General features: G+C 37.2%; 1 protein-coding gene across 4 annotated transcripts in view; it reads right to left on the bottom strand.

The window, feature by feature from the left end:
• Positions 1–18,465, bottom strand: part of sema4ab (sema domain, immunoglobulin domain (Ig), transmembrane domain (TM) and short cytoplasmic domain, (semaphorin) 4Ab) — a 41,418-nt gene that overhangs the window by 12,126 nt on the left and 10,827 nt on the right. For all 4 annotated transcript variants that reach the window (XM_079878264.1, XM_079878262.1, XM_079878263.1 and 1 more), the window contains exon 2: positions 7,573–7,820. In XM_079878264.1, the coding sequence (XP_079734390.1) occupies positions 7,573–7,666 (94 nt within the window). In that variant the 5' untranslated portion in view covers positions 7,667–7,820. The remainder of the gene's footprint in view (positions 1–7,572; positions 7,821–18,465) is intronic.

Raw genomic sequence — 18,465 nt, forward strand, 5'->3', positions numbered from 1 at the left:
ACAGAATATTATTCTTAATATTATTGATCTGCCTGCCTGCTTTGACAACATTGTATGAGACCTGAACTGAGCTGGACAATGACACCCCTGTTTTCTCCAGAGCTGCTGTATAGATAAACTAAAAGTGCGTTTACACGACAACGATGTACTAAAAACTGCAAAGTTTTTTTTCCCCTCTGTACAGATGACAATATTATCAAATTGACCCCCATCCACACAGATCTGCCAAAACGACTTAAAACACTGTATATGCATGCCAGACAAGTAGTTGGCAATGTCACTTTGTAAAGAAAGACTACGCGCCTGTGCACGTACGCATTTAAACATGCACGCCTATAGACTAAACACATACTACACGTGCATGCCGAAGTTTACAAAGAAGTTTTCAAAAACTTGTACTTTGAAACCCATTTCAAAGTTTGCGTTCTCAGGCCACAACAATGATGTTGTCGTGTTTTGAACGGTCAGAACGCACTAAAAGTAATCTGTTTTCAGATGAAAACTGTGTTGTGAAAACGGACCCTAAATGAATAGCTAATGATTTTGACAAAGGAAATAAATCAATGCTGAACTTACTAAAACTGAGCAATGACTTTCCTCTGCTGCTGTACAGCCAAAACAATCTTTGTTGCATTCATTTCCTGTTATCACTGTAAAGCTGCTTTGAAACAATCTGTATTGTAAAAAGCGCTATATAAATAAAGGTGACTTGACTTCCGACGGAACATATTGAATCTACGTTTGTCAGGTCTTGGAATGTCAGTACTGTAATCTGGTGCTTGTCCACATTGGTCGTCTGTCAGTGCAGTGTGAATCGGCCATAAAAGTTGCATGAGGAATCAAAACATCTGTTATATTTTAAGATGAGAGTTTATTTTACAAAATGACTTCCCTTATCTAACCTGAACTAACTATGAGCAGTATTTTTATTAACTAACATTAACAGAGAAATAAATACTGTAACATGTATTGCTTATTAACTAAAGTTAATTAATGGGACCTTATTGTAAAGTGTTTCACAACTTCCAGAACTTAAAAAGATAATCTCCCCTAAAAAAAGACAATTTATTGAAACTAAGCAGCCAAAACATCTGGTTCTGAACTTCTACTAGCAGGATAATAGACAGAGTATGAAAAACTTGTCAAAAAAACTAAACTATGGCGAGAAAAAAAAAAATTCTGTGCATTTAATAGAAAATAAATTAAACAAATAAATTACCTCTAAAATATCCACAACTTTCCAATTTGATTGGTTTACTAGGACTAGATTTTACAATCCCTAATGATTCAGCTCAGCACAAGCACTGGCCTTGAAAGATTCAGCACTACCACAGTCCATGTTGAAGGAGTCGTCTTAGGTGGGTCTTCGCACCAATACATCAGTAGTTGTGTACCGCAGCCTCACTGGATGTTTTAGCCTTTTATCACAAGACATCCTCAGCAGAGGCAAGCCCAGCACAGCTGATAAGACCTGGGTGTGTGTCGCATGGTGACTATATAGGTAATTTGGCGGCCCACACTGTCTCCTTTCCTTTCAGCCACAGCCAGTGACTACTTCCTTCGGCGACAGTGGCAAGTTCCTTAAGTACTTTCCACTGGGCCAGGCATCTGATACCCACTTCCTTCAGCAGCCTTATGGTGGAACTGGCTACAAAGCCCCTGCAGCCCACCTCCACTAGATTCACCTTCATCTTCCAGCCCTGCTTCTCTGCTTCAGCTGCCAACTAGGCATATCGCAGCTTCTTCCTTTCATAAGCTGCCTCGATTCCCTCCTCCCAAGGGACTGTCAGTTCCACAATGAAGACACAATGGCAGGAGTTAGACCAGAAAACCAGGTCTGGGCACAGGTTGGTCATCCCGATTTCGGGTGGAAAGATAAATTACTAATTAATTAGTATAATCACTTTTAAATAAAGGTACACTATGTAACATTTGGCACTCTAGCGGTTAAAAAAACAAAACCATGTATTTTGTGGAAGAGCAATGTGCTTTGGCTCTGCCTGACTGGGCGTGGGCGGATAAATATGGTTATCCTACTACTCATAAAACATTCAATACTAGGTTTAAGAGATATAATCAGTTTAGATGGAAAGGACCTCAAGCTGACTAGCTGAAGACGTTACTGAGGCTATACCCATTAATAGACACGGTACTTCCTTAAAAATAAATTCCAGCAGAGTGCTACAACAACTTTAATGAAATGACCCTTCACATTTGAAATGACCCTTCACATCTGTAATGAACTCTGTCAGAGTGCTACATATGGCAATTTATCTGATCAATAAAATACCTAATTCACCTGGTTGAGCAATAAAAACACCATCTCTACATCTCTGCTCTTTTATAACATTTCAAATCCCTCAGTTCTCACCATCTCCGAAAAGCCAAGCCAATGTTGATTCTCCTTTTATTACAAGCTCTGTTGCATTCTCTTTTTGTCAGCAGACTGTAATGACTGGACCGATCAAACATCACTTCATAACCCCTCACCCAAGCAGACTCCGTGATGTCTGGTTTCCCCACTGAGAATTACCACCCCTTTGGTCACCTCACTTCAAAGACACTCCAATGGGAGATAGTGCCAGCACAGAACAGTACAGGCTACTATAAACAGACATGTAGTCCCATAGAAATGGAATTCTCTCCACTAATTCATTGACAAATCTGTCTAATGGATGAACATGCATTTCCCCAGTACATTTTGTGTATCATTACTGTTTGTATATTGTCTTTTTATATTGTATAGTGTTATGCATGCCTGATGATAGAACTACTAGTTAATAGGGGCTTTCGCACCAGGTAGTTCTAGGAACTTAGTTCTAGGAACTAGCCACCAAGTCATGCTTGTTGTTGTGATGCTTTTATTTTGATGGCGCTGGGAACGCCAGAGCCTGAGCTCACAGTGCTCGCATTCTCCGTGTTCATTAATTTACGATCTGTCTAAAAGTCCTGTCTACTACAATATTAAATAGAACTGTTATACATAGAAAGTAGACAGTCTATGAAAAGGTATTAGCGGAGCAGAAATACATAATCATGCTTCGCTTGGTCCCATCAAAGTTGCATTGGATTTTCTTCTCAGCGTAAAGTTTTAGAGGCTCATCTATCACTGTTTTCCAAGTTCGTAGATTAAGTTTCTGGAGTAAATATATAGGCTATGATCTGTGTGTTTACACAGCTTTTTTTAAAATGCCGGGTGCTGGTGTTTCGTGTGCGTTCGGCTAATCAGCGTACACTTATGTCACTGGTAGTTCCTATGGTGCTGGTTTAGACCCTTCTCTGAAGTAGGAGCTAAATTAGTTCCTCCAAAAGGAGTTCCTAGAACTAAAATGGTTCCTAGTTCCTGCGGTGCGAATACGCAAAAATCCAGGTACTTCCACCAATAGTTCTAGGAAGAACTATGAAAAGGTTCCTCCGGTGTGAAAGCCCCTATTGGTCAAGCCAAAACTCAAAGATGTGACCTCCACACAACACACAATATGGTGGAATAAGTCCCATCTTCTAAATAAAAGAGCCAATTGCCAATCGGTAAAGTCACTGCATCACTGCAGCTGCCGTTAGAAGCTCCGGTTGTCAGTAAAAAAAAAAATGTATGAGATAGTTGTCAGATTTTATTGGTGATTTCAAATATGAATGATAGGAGCTGTACTTGCATGACTGAATTAGCTGCCCGAGAGGTGTTTCAAAGATGGCCGCCGAGTGAAATAACTTGCCTTAAAGGGACTTTGACCATACACGCATCAAAGTAGCTAGAGCAACTTTTCTCTATTAACGGATACGACTAGACACAGTATGTATTTATAATACTTATAATAGGCTTACCATAGTGAATCCGATTAAGATAAAAACATGTTTTGGAAGAAAGATTGAAGCTGTATTGACTCATTACTTAAATTTGGTTAATTTTGAACAAAGAAAAGTTAGGCTACATAGTGTACCTTAAAAAAAATTCTTAAAATATAAAAATACAGAAAGCATTTATTGATGCACCATATTACTTATATTATCAAGTCTGGTTTTCATGTTTCTGCAGCTGTCAATAACAATGACAGCAGCAATTATAAGTTTGCAGATGTCATCATCAAATCATGCTCAAACACCTGCATAGGTGTGACTGTGACCAGAATCATTCTGGCATACTGTAGGCTGTAATTGGTACTGCTGGGAAACAGGGACTCAGAGTCTGAATTAAGCCCTTTAATCTTCACAAACTCTGTCTAGTCATTTACAGGGTCAAATGACTGATCCTGAATCAGCAAAAGTGGTGTATCTGCATGTCTAAGCACCTGTAGCACAGTCTCTCAATTGTTCTGATAAACAAAGAGAATCTCCTTTTAACTGATTTATGTGACTCTCATAGAAAAGCCATTTGCCAGGTCAGCCTGATTCTGCCCTGCTTTGCCAACTCATGGACTGGCCTCCTCTTAACAAATAACTGTTGTTCAGAGAACAAGGGCCTCCATTCATTAAAAAATAAAAACAACAAAGCCACTTTCAATTACATCAGCGGATTTATCTGCTTACTTTCTTGTTTCTCAAAAGTAGATCATTTTAACTTCCTTGTCTGTGACCCAAATTTATAACCCTAAAATCACATCTTACAGTATATTTTTAATGTTATTTTATTGCATTATATTTTTAATACACATATAATATACAAATATTTTTTAAAGAAATTAATACTTCAGCAAGGACGCTTTTTTTGATCAGTGTTTTGTCGTGTTGTTTTAGTTTGCCTTAATCTTTGAGCTGATACTGTGACAATGTTGCATATTTCACAAAATCCAATAAAGAATTTGAAATTTAAAATGCAAAACAGTAATGTGCGGCCATGCAAACAAATAAAAACAATATTACTCAAAAGTATCATGTCAATGACAGCTTTATATGGCAATAAAGTGTGCTACAAGTTCCTAGATTTTAGGAACCTGAGAGAAGAACTTTAAGTTCGTGAGAGGTCACAGGAGAAACGAAACCTAATCTAGACGTTTTAGAAACATTTCAAGAAGCCATTATAAGAGGTTTGAATCAAAGCTCCCATTAAGGTGAATGACAGATGTTTCCTCTTAAGAGAATCTGGGCAGGATCTTGCATTCCTCTTACATCCAAAGATTCCTAATAATGCAGGGCAATAAACATGATCTACATGGAAAGATATTTCTTGTAATGATCTATCTTTTGCTTCCTGCTTGTTATCTTTTCTTGTTAGTAAAAATGAAATTTGAAGCCCTGCTGGTATTTTAACATACAAATGATTAAAGTAGACAAACATTCGGTACAAATTGATTGTCAAACAGAATCTGTGCAGACTCCAAAAGTAGTTGTTGTGGAAAACAACTCTTAAAAAAAGTGTCTCATGTCTGCAAAATCTCAGTATTCTTGATAGTACAAGCATTCTTTATCTACTCAAATAATAATTAACCACTTGCTCTAATGGAATTAATAAGACAATGATGATTATGACGATGTTATGATAGTCACATAATGACTACAGCAGTATATTATATATATATATATTTTTTTTTCATAATAACATTTCTTAAAACAATGAACTTGCATATTGCATATATGTGAAAAGTAAAAATTCTAGCCATGTTCTTACAGGTCTTTGGGATAATCACAGCTAAACATCTCATCCAATCAAAGTCTTTCAATAAGTACTTGTACCAGTCACTGCAGTGCACAGCTAAACCAAGTGAAACAGTCATTCGGCAACTGTTTAGGCCATTTCATTGGTCTTGCTTTTCATTTTAAACAAGATAACGCTTAATTTCAAATACTTTGTCACATATAATTAAAAGGTAATAATTAGCAACACTGACAGTGTCACACCAAAAATGCTAGCATTCAGATAGCTCCCAACTTAGTATTTATGATATTGAATAAAGAAGATATTATAATTTGATTACATTTAAAAAAAAAGCCCCCTCCATTTAGTGCTTCATGTTTTGAAAATATTCGTATTAAGTCCATTTATAAAAACAAATTTGAAGCATTGTTATTAACTAAAACTAAATCTAATTGAAATTTATTTGAAATTAAGCTGAAATAAAACAAATATTACATGAAAAACATGAAAACAAACATTACATGAAAAAAATATTATTTTTTTTATTTTCTACACAATACATTTTATTTTTACATTTCTAATTTTTGTTAAAGTTGAAGTACTAAAATTACTAAAAGTGAAATAATCAAGCTAAATAGTAATATTAATTTTCGTTTAAGCTTTAGTATGGCCTTTTTATGGGCTTTTGTCATTTATATTTGTCTCAAAATACAAGGACTGCCCCTGACTAAAGATTTTTAGTTGACTAATCGCACATGTGTATTAATAAGCCATATAAATCACAATAATAAGCCTTAATAATAATAATAATAAGCCTTAAGCCTTAACTGCCTATAATACATAGCCTAATCAGCGCTCAAGCGCAGGCTTAAAGCTTGCCACAGCGCACCGGCAGAAGAAATTATTTGAATGTGTCGTGAAAAAACAGCAAGGAGACTAAACATTTGAATAATTTATTGATAATGTTTTCTGTGTTTTCGGCTGCAGAGATTAAGTCGACGATGCTGACTCTGCAGTAATGCCTATATGCATGTTTTATACATATTGCATAATCTGAGAATATTACATTTTTGCTTAAATTGGTTGACAATCGCTTGACATTTCAAGCGCTCTATATATATATTTCTCATGTCTGTGAGGCAAGTATATACTGAGTTTTGGTTTTGAGTTTTTATTTTTTGACGCGCTTAAGTTCAGAGAAACCGAGACAAAAGCATGTTTTCTTGTTATTGTGAGTGCACACAATTAAAAGTATGTTTGGAATGGTGTATTACTCTTATCTGTATGAACAAAAATGAATGAGTATTTTAAGTTGTTTCTGCTGTTGTCAGAAAAAGAAAAAAAAAATGCAAGAGATTGCACCGGCACCTCCATGTCATGCAGTAAGCGCACTATTCTTTAGCTTCCACACTTTGCACAAACACTTGGATATGCGCCTTATAATAGCGCACATTTATCTAGGTTTAGAGTGAGCAGCCATGTAAGTCCGTCACAGACTTAGTGACTTCGCCACAAGGTTTTTTTTATTTCTTTCTGCGACTAACAGACTAATAAAATGTTTGGTTGACTAAGCCTTTCTAGTCAACCAATGATTAGTCGAATATTAGGGGGCAGCTCTACAAAATACTAATAAATACTATAATAGTATATAATAGTAAATTAACACTGATTTGAGGGACATTCATATTATTCATGCTATTACAAGATATTTACAGATTAAAATTATTACAATTTACAATGTTGCTATGAATATATCAACAGTACAGTACAATATTTCAAGTATGTTTAACTCAAGTGGCACAGAAGCTAATCTCACTAGACTGTATTATATAATTCAACTTTATTCACCTCCTGGTTTTCTATAAAACCACTGCAGGGCAAAGGTAAAGAGAACAACAGCAGCTCACAAGTTTCATAAGCTATTCAAATATCTAATGGCATTTGAAAAACAACTTGTTCTAAATTCAGGTCATAAATCTTGAAAAGTTTAAAATAAGACTTACCTATGGGAAATGAGAGACGGGGGAGGACATGAGAATGACAGCTGAGGACAGTCAGAAGAAACAGACAGGCACAAAGTGACGTTGAATGCACCATCCTGTTGGAAATCCAGGAGGCCACTGAGCACAACAGATGAGCTAAATCCAAAGACTGGTATATCTGTCGCTGTCAGGTTCTGCGTTTGTCCTTTCAGCACTGAGTAGCCCACAAGGACACTTCAAACTGCCAAAAGAGTCTGCCGTCATCTCATCTGTGCAGAAAAATTAAGTATGTGTTAGAAATGTAGGCGAGTTCTTTAAGTCATCACTTCCTCTGAAGTCGCCTCTTCCTCTTTTACAATTCTTAACAAGCTTAAGAAACAGACAAGGGATGACATACATCAGCACATGACATGTCTTCATCTCTGATTGGTGGAGGGGGATTTAAGTAACATTTTTACATTAGAAGACAAGAGACTGACCATCATCTAGAGAAAGTCTGTGAGCAAAGACAATGTAATCTGATAAAGACTATCAGCGGTGTAGAGTGGAAACAGAGCAATATTATTTTCGCCAAGTACTGTTAATTTTTTCATTTAATATAGCCATATATCTTATGGCTTAATTATTCAAAATATTTTATTTTAATTACCGTGGTTTAACTAGAAGCAAATTAAGCTTTGGATCAAACATGGAGTTGTGTTTCTCTCATCAGTGAGTGTGGAGCAGGAAATGGAAACCTCAATGAGATGGAGTGGATATATATGTTTTACCCAAGCAAAACTCACCAAAATGATGCAGGGAAGTTTGCCTTAATGTTGGTGTTTTTTAGCATGTTATGTTATGTTATGTTGTTGTTGGTGTTATGTTCTCTATAATATTTAGATTTTCAGATAAAGCTTGGGTACATCCTATTTTTTTCTCCCATTTTATCATCTGCCTGATGAAATTACTGATGAATAAGTCTGTACATATAACACACAAGTAGGGTTGCAAAATTATGGGAATTTTCAAAGATGGAAACTTTCCATGGGAATTAATGGGAATTTAAGGGAATTAACAGGAATTTATGGGAATAAACGGGAATAAACTGGGAATTTTCAAATTTGAAGGTTGGCTCTTCATAGGGAACTTAAATATAGTTGAGGAAAGAATATTTTAGCATAATCTTGACTAAAACAAACAGATGCCATTCAAATACACTTGAATATCCATGCCATTCCTCAATCACATGCACATAGCACACTGCTACTGAGACCACACCCATATATATATATATATGTGTTTTATAAATCACATTGAATCATGTCTAATGAATATATGATGAAAATCCTCGTGACCCAAAAACAGAAACATGGTGACTAGTGTCTTGTGCTTGGGCTACCATGATTTACTAAACACTTGTAAACATGTGGAGTGCTCTGTTGACCATCAGGAAAAAAAAGAAAGAAAAAAAGTAAGGATGCCCCGATCAGAATTTTTGGGGCAGATCACAGCATCACCCGATGCCGATCATGGGGTCTATTTGAAGCCTTCTATTTATCATGTAGCATTATTTATAAGAATGCCCTGATCAGGAATTTACAGACATTAATTCAGGGACTGAATTTTGTTTTGGGAAATTCCACCCTTAAGTGACTCTTTTGGGTTTTTGCTTTTTTTTAAGACATTTAGACGCAATGCATTTTTGTTTTTACAATGGGGCAATTTTGTTGCACAATAGCTTACACACTGCACAAGCCTGATTTCAAACTTTGAATTGTATTTACAAAAAACACAAGTAAACAGTCAGTAATAAAATAAGAACAAATAAACAAATTACAAGCAGCAGCACAAATAAATGCAATAATAAAGGTACAAATGAAAAGCAGTTTTCAGTCGATTTACATAAAAACAATGCCTTGCATTAATCTCAAAGGTAACAGTATTGTATAAAAGAAACTTCCTTTTTTAAATTCTGAAGAAAACAAGTGGTGTTTTACCCAAGCAAAACTCACCAAAATGATGCAGGGAAGTTTGCCTTAATGTTGGTGTTTTTTAGCATGTTATGTTATGTTATGTTGTTGTTGGTGTTATGTTCTCTATAATATTTAGATTTTCAGATAAAGCTTGGGTACATCCTATTTTTTTCTCCCATTTTATCATCTGCCTGATGAAATTACTGATGAATAAGTCTGTACATATAACACACAAGTTACATAAATTACAAACCTCTCCAAAACCAGCACCACAAACTGAGGTATTATTCATACGCGCTACACAGCACAAACATTGAGTTACATGAAAAAGTGTGCAAGTCAAGAAGTTCCATGAACGCAAACATTCAAAGCGCGCGCCCAAAAAAAAACAGCGTCTCAGCGTGCGAATACTGAATTGAATTGTCTTTCACGTTTCTTGCTTGTACTGACGAATTCAAGTGAACATAGACAGTATATTTAAATGGGGTCCGTGCGTCTTATAAACCTGCTGCTGTGTTTTAATGTTAATCAAACAAAAGACAAATAAATTACTCACTGCTCTTGACTAAATAGGCTACCTTTTGTAACTTTACAAAAATATCCATCTATATTTAATTTATTCAGTAATGAATAAGCAGTATTTTTTTCACATTTGATTGATTACTGTAGTTTTTGTTGTAGTATCAAAATTGGAATAAAGAATTGATATTTCACTGGTGTCGAAACATTTGTAGCACTGAGCCCTTCTGGAGCTAAATATGTGATGTACTATTAAATGAAAGATAAAATATGATAGAGCAACAGAATGAAGCGTGAAAGTAACAGAAGCTCATTCAATGCATTTTAGCAGGCTTGATTAAGCATGAAAATAACTGAAGGAAATATTTATTTGATGAACAAATTAAGCCAACTAATTTACTTTATATTATTTTGGTTTCTCTACCAATACATTTAAAAATTACAAATGCAGTGAAAATACAGGTATCGGTATCGGCGAGTACCAAAAATTAAAGTATCGGTATTGGACTCGTTCTGGAAAAAGTGGTATCGGTGCATCCCTAGTTTACAATATACAGAACTAACCCTGCAAAAGCAACAAGCCTTGAGGGATGCTTGTTTCACCTGAACTACACAATACACAGGTCAACCTTACTTCTAACACACTACTCTGCAGGTCATCAAATTACTCATTCATAATTTCACGAGTTCACACTTTCATATAACCAGATCAGGGGCATTTCCTCCGAGTAGGCAAGGAAGGCAGTGTCTCCTCAGAGAAATTGGATGAGAACAAATAAAACAGCGCAATTATTACAAAACGTGACACTAAAAAGTGTATAACCCGCAGTCCGAGGGGAGGACTCCTCCTGAACTTTGTTAATAAATTTTATACTTTGTTAATAATATAGTTTGTGAGATAAGAAGAGATTTGTATTTTCATCCTTTTATGTCCAGCCAGTGGCATTAACCGGAACAACCATATGAGAATTACCCAAGCATTAGTTCCTTAAAAGATCAATGATGTATTACCATTAAAAGGAGTTTCAGTTAGTCACTTCCAGCATGATTCATGTCACAGCACCGGGTCATAAGAAAACAGTGACAGCCTTATAAGACAGGACTTTTAAAACATTTTGGTTGTAAAGGACACCCTAACATAAAGATAGCCTTACAGGAGACCCCCCTTCCTAAAACGTCAAATTTAACTACATGTACATATTTTGATTTTGATATTGTTTATTGTCACTATAATTGTCTTCCCATTGTTAAGGTGACACTGGAATATAAACATTTTCAATGCAATTCAAATGTATTTTTAGCACTGCGCTTGCTGCGATAGTCTGTGTTACCGGTGTTCAGACACCGATTACATAACTTGCCCACCACCCCCAGAACAGAACAGACACTACAATAAATAAAACAAAGAACATGGTCTGATCAATTCAGTGTGAGCCGAACGAGAGTCGCAGCACAGATCAGCAGCAGGAGTCAGATTTCATTTATCACATGACGAGAGTGAGGCGAGCTGACTGACAAGATGATGGCGGAAGATTTGGTTACAGAGAGAAATATAAAGCGTCTATTTGGCAATATTTCAGATTTAAACCCAATGGCACGTCGGTAAATTAGGGAATGAACTTAAAGGGGGGGTGAAATGCTATTTCATGCATACTGAGTTTTTTACACTGTTAAAGAGTTGGATTCCCATGCTAAACATGGACAAAGTTTCAAAAATTAAGTTGTACATTTGATGGAGTATTTCTGTGCCAAAAATACTCCTTCCGGTTTGTCACAAGTTTCGGAAAGTTTTTTTCGAGTATGGGCATGTGTGACGTCAGATGGGGCGGAATTTCCTTATACGGGTCCTAAGGGCACTTCTCCCGGAAGGGCGCGCGCACACCCGTAGACCAGAGTGAGAGAGCGAAAGCAATACGCCCATCAAAGCGCTGTGCTCGCTGCAGTCACAGGACTTTGTTTGTTCCCTGCATTTCGACGATGATTGTTTTATAAACAAGGCCCAGTTCGACGCCGGATTTGCAGATCATCTAATGCTTAAGGATGGAGCAGTCCCAACGATAAAGGTTCACGGTCGTGCGTTGGAACCGCAGGCGGTGAGTAAAACTGCTTCAAATGTCTGTGTGTTGTTAGCTATCGGCGCGTAAGCACCGCCCACACGGCACGCCTCCAGCCGCTCGTTTTTTTCCAGAAAGACTCGGTACAGCCTATCTTTCTTTTATAAATATAATAAAACTAAAGACTTTTTGGAGATATGAAGGATGCAATACTACTCTATAGGTACTCAAGATTAACATGAGATTGACTGAAACTGAGTGTTTCACCCCCCCCTTTAAGCTCCCGGGGGCGGTTCAGCGAAAAGAGGAGGCGTGCTCTGGCGCAAACGTTCCCTGGTGCCATTTTGCAGTTTCAGAAAACAATTCCACCACAGACCAGGAAAAACCTAGTCTAAAGTAAGTGGCGCGTTATTCAGATGGTATTTTAAGGGCGCATGCTTGGCCGTAATGTAGCATGTGCACAACGCACATACACTTTGCTTCTCTCATTTACACAGACGCAGCAGTTCCCATTTTTGCAAACCATAGCCTACATAATTACAAGGAAAAATATGACCTCACAAGGGAAATCATTGTGGTGTCCATGAAGATGTGAAAAAATAGGCATAAATCTAGCTTACACATTTACCCAAATTACTGGGTAATTAAATTAATTAATTAATTAAATAAATTACATTAAAGGTGCCCTAGAATGTGAAATTGAATTTATCTTGGCATAGTTAAATAACAAGAGTTCAGTACATGGACATGACATACAGTGAGTCTCAAACACCATAGTTTTCTCTTTCTTATTTAAATCTCGTTTTTGAAAAACACCCCTGAAAAACAGGCGAATCTCCACATAACACCGACTGTGACGCAACAGTTGGGATCATTAATATGTACGCCTCCAAAAATTTGCATATGCCAGCCCATGTTCAATGCCAGGCGGAACTGCACAGCCGAATCATCAGAAGTTCTGCAGGTGAAGAAACAAGCAGGAGGAGGATCATAGGGAAAATGGCAGATCTATCTATAATCTATCTATAATCGGATACCGCTACAGTTTAATTCGAAGTTGTTAGTTGCCCTGTCCATTTCACCACGGACTGTTTTTCTAACCTGGAACAATATCAAGCAGCCAGGCATCTCTCGGCGTCTCAAACGGACGAAGGGGGCAATTTCAACTAACGTTATATTCCCGCAAGCGGTAAGTAGTGATTTTATTAACGATAATTTACACTGTGTTATCTAGATCCAGCGCGATATTGTTTTTTCCTCGAGAGACATCGTGGCTTGCAAACGAGCGAACGATGGCAGTTGCTCAGTGTTTGGATGTACAAATGAACACAAAAATATTTTTTTAGCTCCTTCATCCGAGCCTCTGAAGAACCAGTGGGTTATGTGAATTTCTGATGTGTAATTGTTCAAGTTCAGACAGATAATCTTTCTCTCAAAGTCGTTCAACACTGTTTATGCATCAGTAAATCGCGTTGCAGTGATAAGATCTTCATTCACGCTATCAACAGGCTGTCATCTGCTCAATGCTCATCACTGCAACCTTTTATGTGATGGGAATAGATCTAAATACTTAAAAAACTTCTCATGATTCGTTAATCCCGATAGCTGTAATAGTAAAAACGTATAAAAGCTGTAATAGTAAAAGTTTTCCAGATAGCTCTACATGTAATGCCAGATATTTCATATGCAAGCATGTCAGCCAATCACAGCAGAGGGCAACAACACTGAAGCCTCTCAGCAGACACGCCCCCTCAAACAGAGTGTTCAAACCAGGGAATGAAATCAGGCTAGGAAATATGCCTTTTATTTCTAAATTATAACAAATTTTGATCTAAAAAACATACTAACATTATAAGGGCACCCCAGGAAACATTATAAAATAATAAAATAATCCATTCTACGGCACCTTTAATTAAATTACCCAAATTATTGGCCCTGACGAGAACGTCGGTCTCCTCGGCTGTGAACCACTCCTGGCGTGCGCCTGGCAAATCCGCCATTATAATAGCAATCCGCCATGGAACAAGCGCGCCTGCTTTTAAAGGGAATGTGAGATGACGCTCTGATTGGTTTATTGCAAGTTACGCCCAAACCACACCTATGAGTAATGTAGCTACTTCAGACCAACCCTTTTTAGATTTGCGTCGGGCGCAAGAGATTCGGCCACAAAGTTACTTGCATTTTGCATTTGATACTTATCTTATTACTAGTCTTCTCCACTAGATGTCATCATCTTATTTACCTAGCGTGTTGTTACAGTGGGGATCCTGTCATTCATTCATTGCTGAACATAGCGGATACAGGTGTGGCTTTCAGCTTGAAAGACGTTTCGGACATTTGTATGAACTGTCACGTCACTGTCCCGATTAAACTAGTGCTGCATGGTCACGAAACTTTATAATTTGCATGCGTTTTTAAGCCTTGCCAATTTAAGCATTGAAGCGAAAGAGAAAGTGTGCGCTGTGTAAGAAGTTTTGTGTGCGCACACCCAGCCCTAATGAGAGGTGAAACGCATGCACTGATGCAGTGACCAAATACAGTATATCTGCAAAGAAATGTTTAACCACACTCGACAGCCAGTATGAATTGTCAGGGCGTGAATATCTCTCCAAAACAGCAGTCGCACACACCCATTCAAACAATTGCCGCTCCCAAATTTCCGCTAGTTCGAAAAGCGGAAGTAAAATTCACACGGGCATTCATAAGTGATTAAAAAGCAAGGTGAAAAAGAGGGGAAAACTCCAACGCCCACAAATTAAAAAATACATTTAGTAAAATCTTTTTCTATAAGACATAAAATCTATCCTCTTTAAGTTAATAGTAAATTGAAACCCTGATGCTGTAAACCAGACTAGATCTTCAACGCAATACTTTTCAACTTGGATGGAATTTGAAACTAAAAGGAAGTGTTGGATACTCCAGTGTTGATCCACCACATATGTGACCCTAGACCACAAAACCAGTCACATGGGTCAATTATGAAAAAGCTGAATAATTAAGCTTTCCATGGTTTGTTAGGATAGGACCATATTAGGCCGATATACAACTATTTGAGAATCTGGAATCTGAGGGTGCAAAAAAAAAATCTAATTGAGAAAATCGCCTTTAAAGTTGTCCATTTATGTTCGCGATTGTGCTGCATTCACTCACAAAAATAAATGTTTTTTTACAAAATATATTCATGGAACATGATTTTTACTTAATATACTAATGATTTTGGGCATAAAAGAAAAATCGATAATTTTGACCCATACAATGTATTGTTGGCTATTGCCACAAATATACCCATGTGACTTGTGACCAGTCACATATGACACTCAGATGTCTGACAAAGCAATGGAATTTCAACTGAGTCATAATCTTGACTTCTATCATGTGACAACAAACGCTAAATATTACAACAGAGCCGGTCACATCTGATTAAGCATAGTGGTAGATCAAAACAGATAGTAATTAGTGTGTGAGAACAGGTCAGATGAGTGTTTCACAATCAACTGATGAGTGTGAAATTACAGTAAGGGCTCTAGAAGTTTATAATAGCCAGAGAGTGCTATCTGCTAGCATTCCCATTCATCTCAATGGCAGTTGTTTGGCAGGCGCAGGATTTGAAATTCTACCATCTTTACTCATTGGTGCTTAATTTTGCCGAGTTTTTGGGATCAATCATTGGAGCCGTTAATCACATGTGATTAATTATTTTAGAGCCACAGGAAATTACGTCATGACAACACTAACCAGCTTCATAAGAACTCACACAAAGACTGTCACTACCAGTTAGAAAGTATTCTTAGTTTTGATGTGATAGGCTAGCCTGGGTTTCCCCATGCTGCCTTGCACGCAGCACGATTTTATTCACGCTGCTAGGCAGCCTGGATACCATGGACCAGATTTTCCCCTCAAAAAGGGAACCAATCACAGAACGGGGAGGGAACAGCAAGACGATGACGACATCAATGCGACACACCGAAGCAGTTTGTTTGTATCTATGGATCCAACATGGCATCAGACGCGAAGTTACCTTTCGATGCAGCCTTAGATAGTGTTCTAAGTAGTTTAGAACGCAAGTTTATTTCGTCTTCTTCCTCGTCGAATTTCTGTCGCTCTACATACGTCATCTGGTATAATTGAAACGATTGGCTATGAGCTACGTGCAGGCACATTTGATAGACATTCGTAGCGCCCAATAAACGGCTCTGGGTATTCGTAAACAACGCCTCAAATACGAGAAAATTAACATATGGTTCCCAGACCACGTCTCAATGAGAAAGAGGTCTGACGTTAGCCAGGCTAGTGATAGGCAGTAGAAAGTAGTTAATTTTGTCAGCTATTTTACAATTTAGTCTTAGTCCTTTTTAGTTTTTTATCATTTTTAGAAAAAAAAAATGTTTTGTTTTTTGTTTAGTCAAGTTTTTGTTTTTAGTCAAGTCAACTAATCCCTGGTTTTTCAAGGCTTGAGCCTAGTCCTAAACTAAACAATCACAAACAATAGTCGAGATCCATGTTTGGATTTATTACAGTTCATCACTGGGAAGGTTTGATCGAAGATTTAGTGCAGCAAACAGCACAAGCGGCTCGTGAACAGAACACAGACTGACTAAATGGCAATTTCATTTAAGAAGAGTATCTCAAATGGAGATTGCTGAACTCCCTTAAGGAAAGCACAGGACAGAAAATGTATCCTTTTAACAGAAAAGGGATTTAAAGTAACTACTTCTGGCAACCGCAAGCATGAAAGCTCTTAGATGCTCGATCAAAACAGTCTGTAATAGTTTGTCTCCTATATTTATTCGACAAAAACAGAGATTTTGGTCAAGTTATTTATTTATTAATTACATTTTAGTCTCATCATTTTAGTCAACAATACTGCATGCTGACAGTCACAGTTATTGTTAAATGACGTTGGTGTCATCTCGTCATTGTCTTAGTAATGGGAAAAAAAGGTGGTCAACGAACATTGTTATTAATGGATCCCATTGACTTCCATAGTATGAAACAAAAAGCTATGGAAGTCAATGGGACCCATTAACTGTTTAGTTTCTGACATTCTTCAAAATATCTTCTTTTGCGTTCATCAGAAGAAAGAAACTCAAGTTTGGAACAATGTGAGGGTGAGTAAATGAGGACAGAATTTTTATTTTTGGGTGAACTATCCATTTAAGTATTGTTTTCTGAATAGATGATGTTCAAAGAAGAAAATAATAAGTTTAAGTTAAAGCAGGACAGTGTGCGCCTTAGGATGGGAAATCTATGCAGAAATGTTACACTTTGTAGGTTAGATTGCGTGACAGGCAATAACCTGCTGAAAAGTATAATTTATTTGAACCATTATTGGGACTTTTTAAAGTTCATCACTTCAGGTCACCGTGACCAATGTGCATGATGTCAAAGTGCAGAACAAACTAACTGATGAACTATTGTGCTTTTGATATCGTTAAAAAGTAATCACTATCTCTACTGAGGTAGTAGCCTGGAAATCCAGACCTTAATGAAAATCGTCCAGCTCAAGGGGCGGCACCAAGCATGCATTTGAAAATCTCACTGCACGCAATTGGATAACACTACGACCAATCACAACAAGCCCCATGGGATTAGCTACCAGTGGAGCTAACTGGTAGATTAGACTCTTGCCGTATCCGGTCAAAAACAGCAAAAACGCCCTTCTTGCAAAGGAACGATTCGAGTGCTGTCTTCTGTTCCTCTTTTAGAGAAAAGGCCCATTCTAGGCCTAACTCGTTCATTATAGCGGCCAAAGCCGTTTCAAACAACTGGTGTTCATCCATAGCCATCTTGCAATGTTTACAAATGACTTCAACGTTGCAGCGCTGTCGTCATCTCACCTCTGGCCCGCCTATATCAGATACACCGATGTGATTGGTGCAGCTCGGCTACAAGGGCATATTTAATGAGCGTCATTACTTGAAGCCAGAGTAAACTCGCTGAGCAAATTAAATTTGTGCTCTCGCGAGAACTCTGGATTTCCAGGGTACTGAGGTAGATAAAATAAATCAGAAAAGATTTGGTGTACATGTAATGGTAAGTACGACCTGGTGAATGGGGAGATATTTTGAGTGCATTTGTATTATACTAAATGTCTTTAGGACTATTTTTTCATAAATAGGCCTACCAAATAAACAAAACTGTATGTTGTGGTTAACATAATTCAAATACTATGGAAGACAATTTTACCCTTTAAAACTTTACCGTATAATGAGGTTGCCAATTTTTTCAACAACTTTCAATCAGGAGCAAAGATTTGCCTTTAAACTTGAAACAAATGTAGATTTGCTAATACTCAGTTAATATTTAATTAACTGACCTAATATCAGTTAATATCATGATAATTATCGACTGATATGAACATTTTTATCATGATCATTTTTTTTGGC

The sequence above is a fragment of the Squalius cephalus genome (assembly GCF_949319135.1).
Source record: "Squalius cephalus genome assembly, chromosome: 8".
Lineage (NCBI taxonomy): Eukaryota > Metazoa > Chordata > Actinopteri > Cypriniformes > Leuciscidae > Squalius > Squalius cephalus.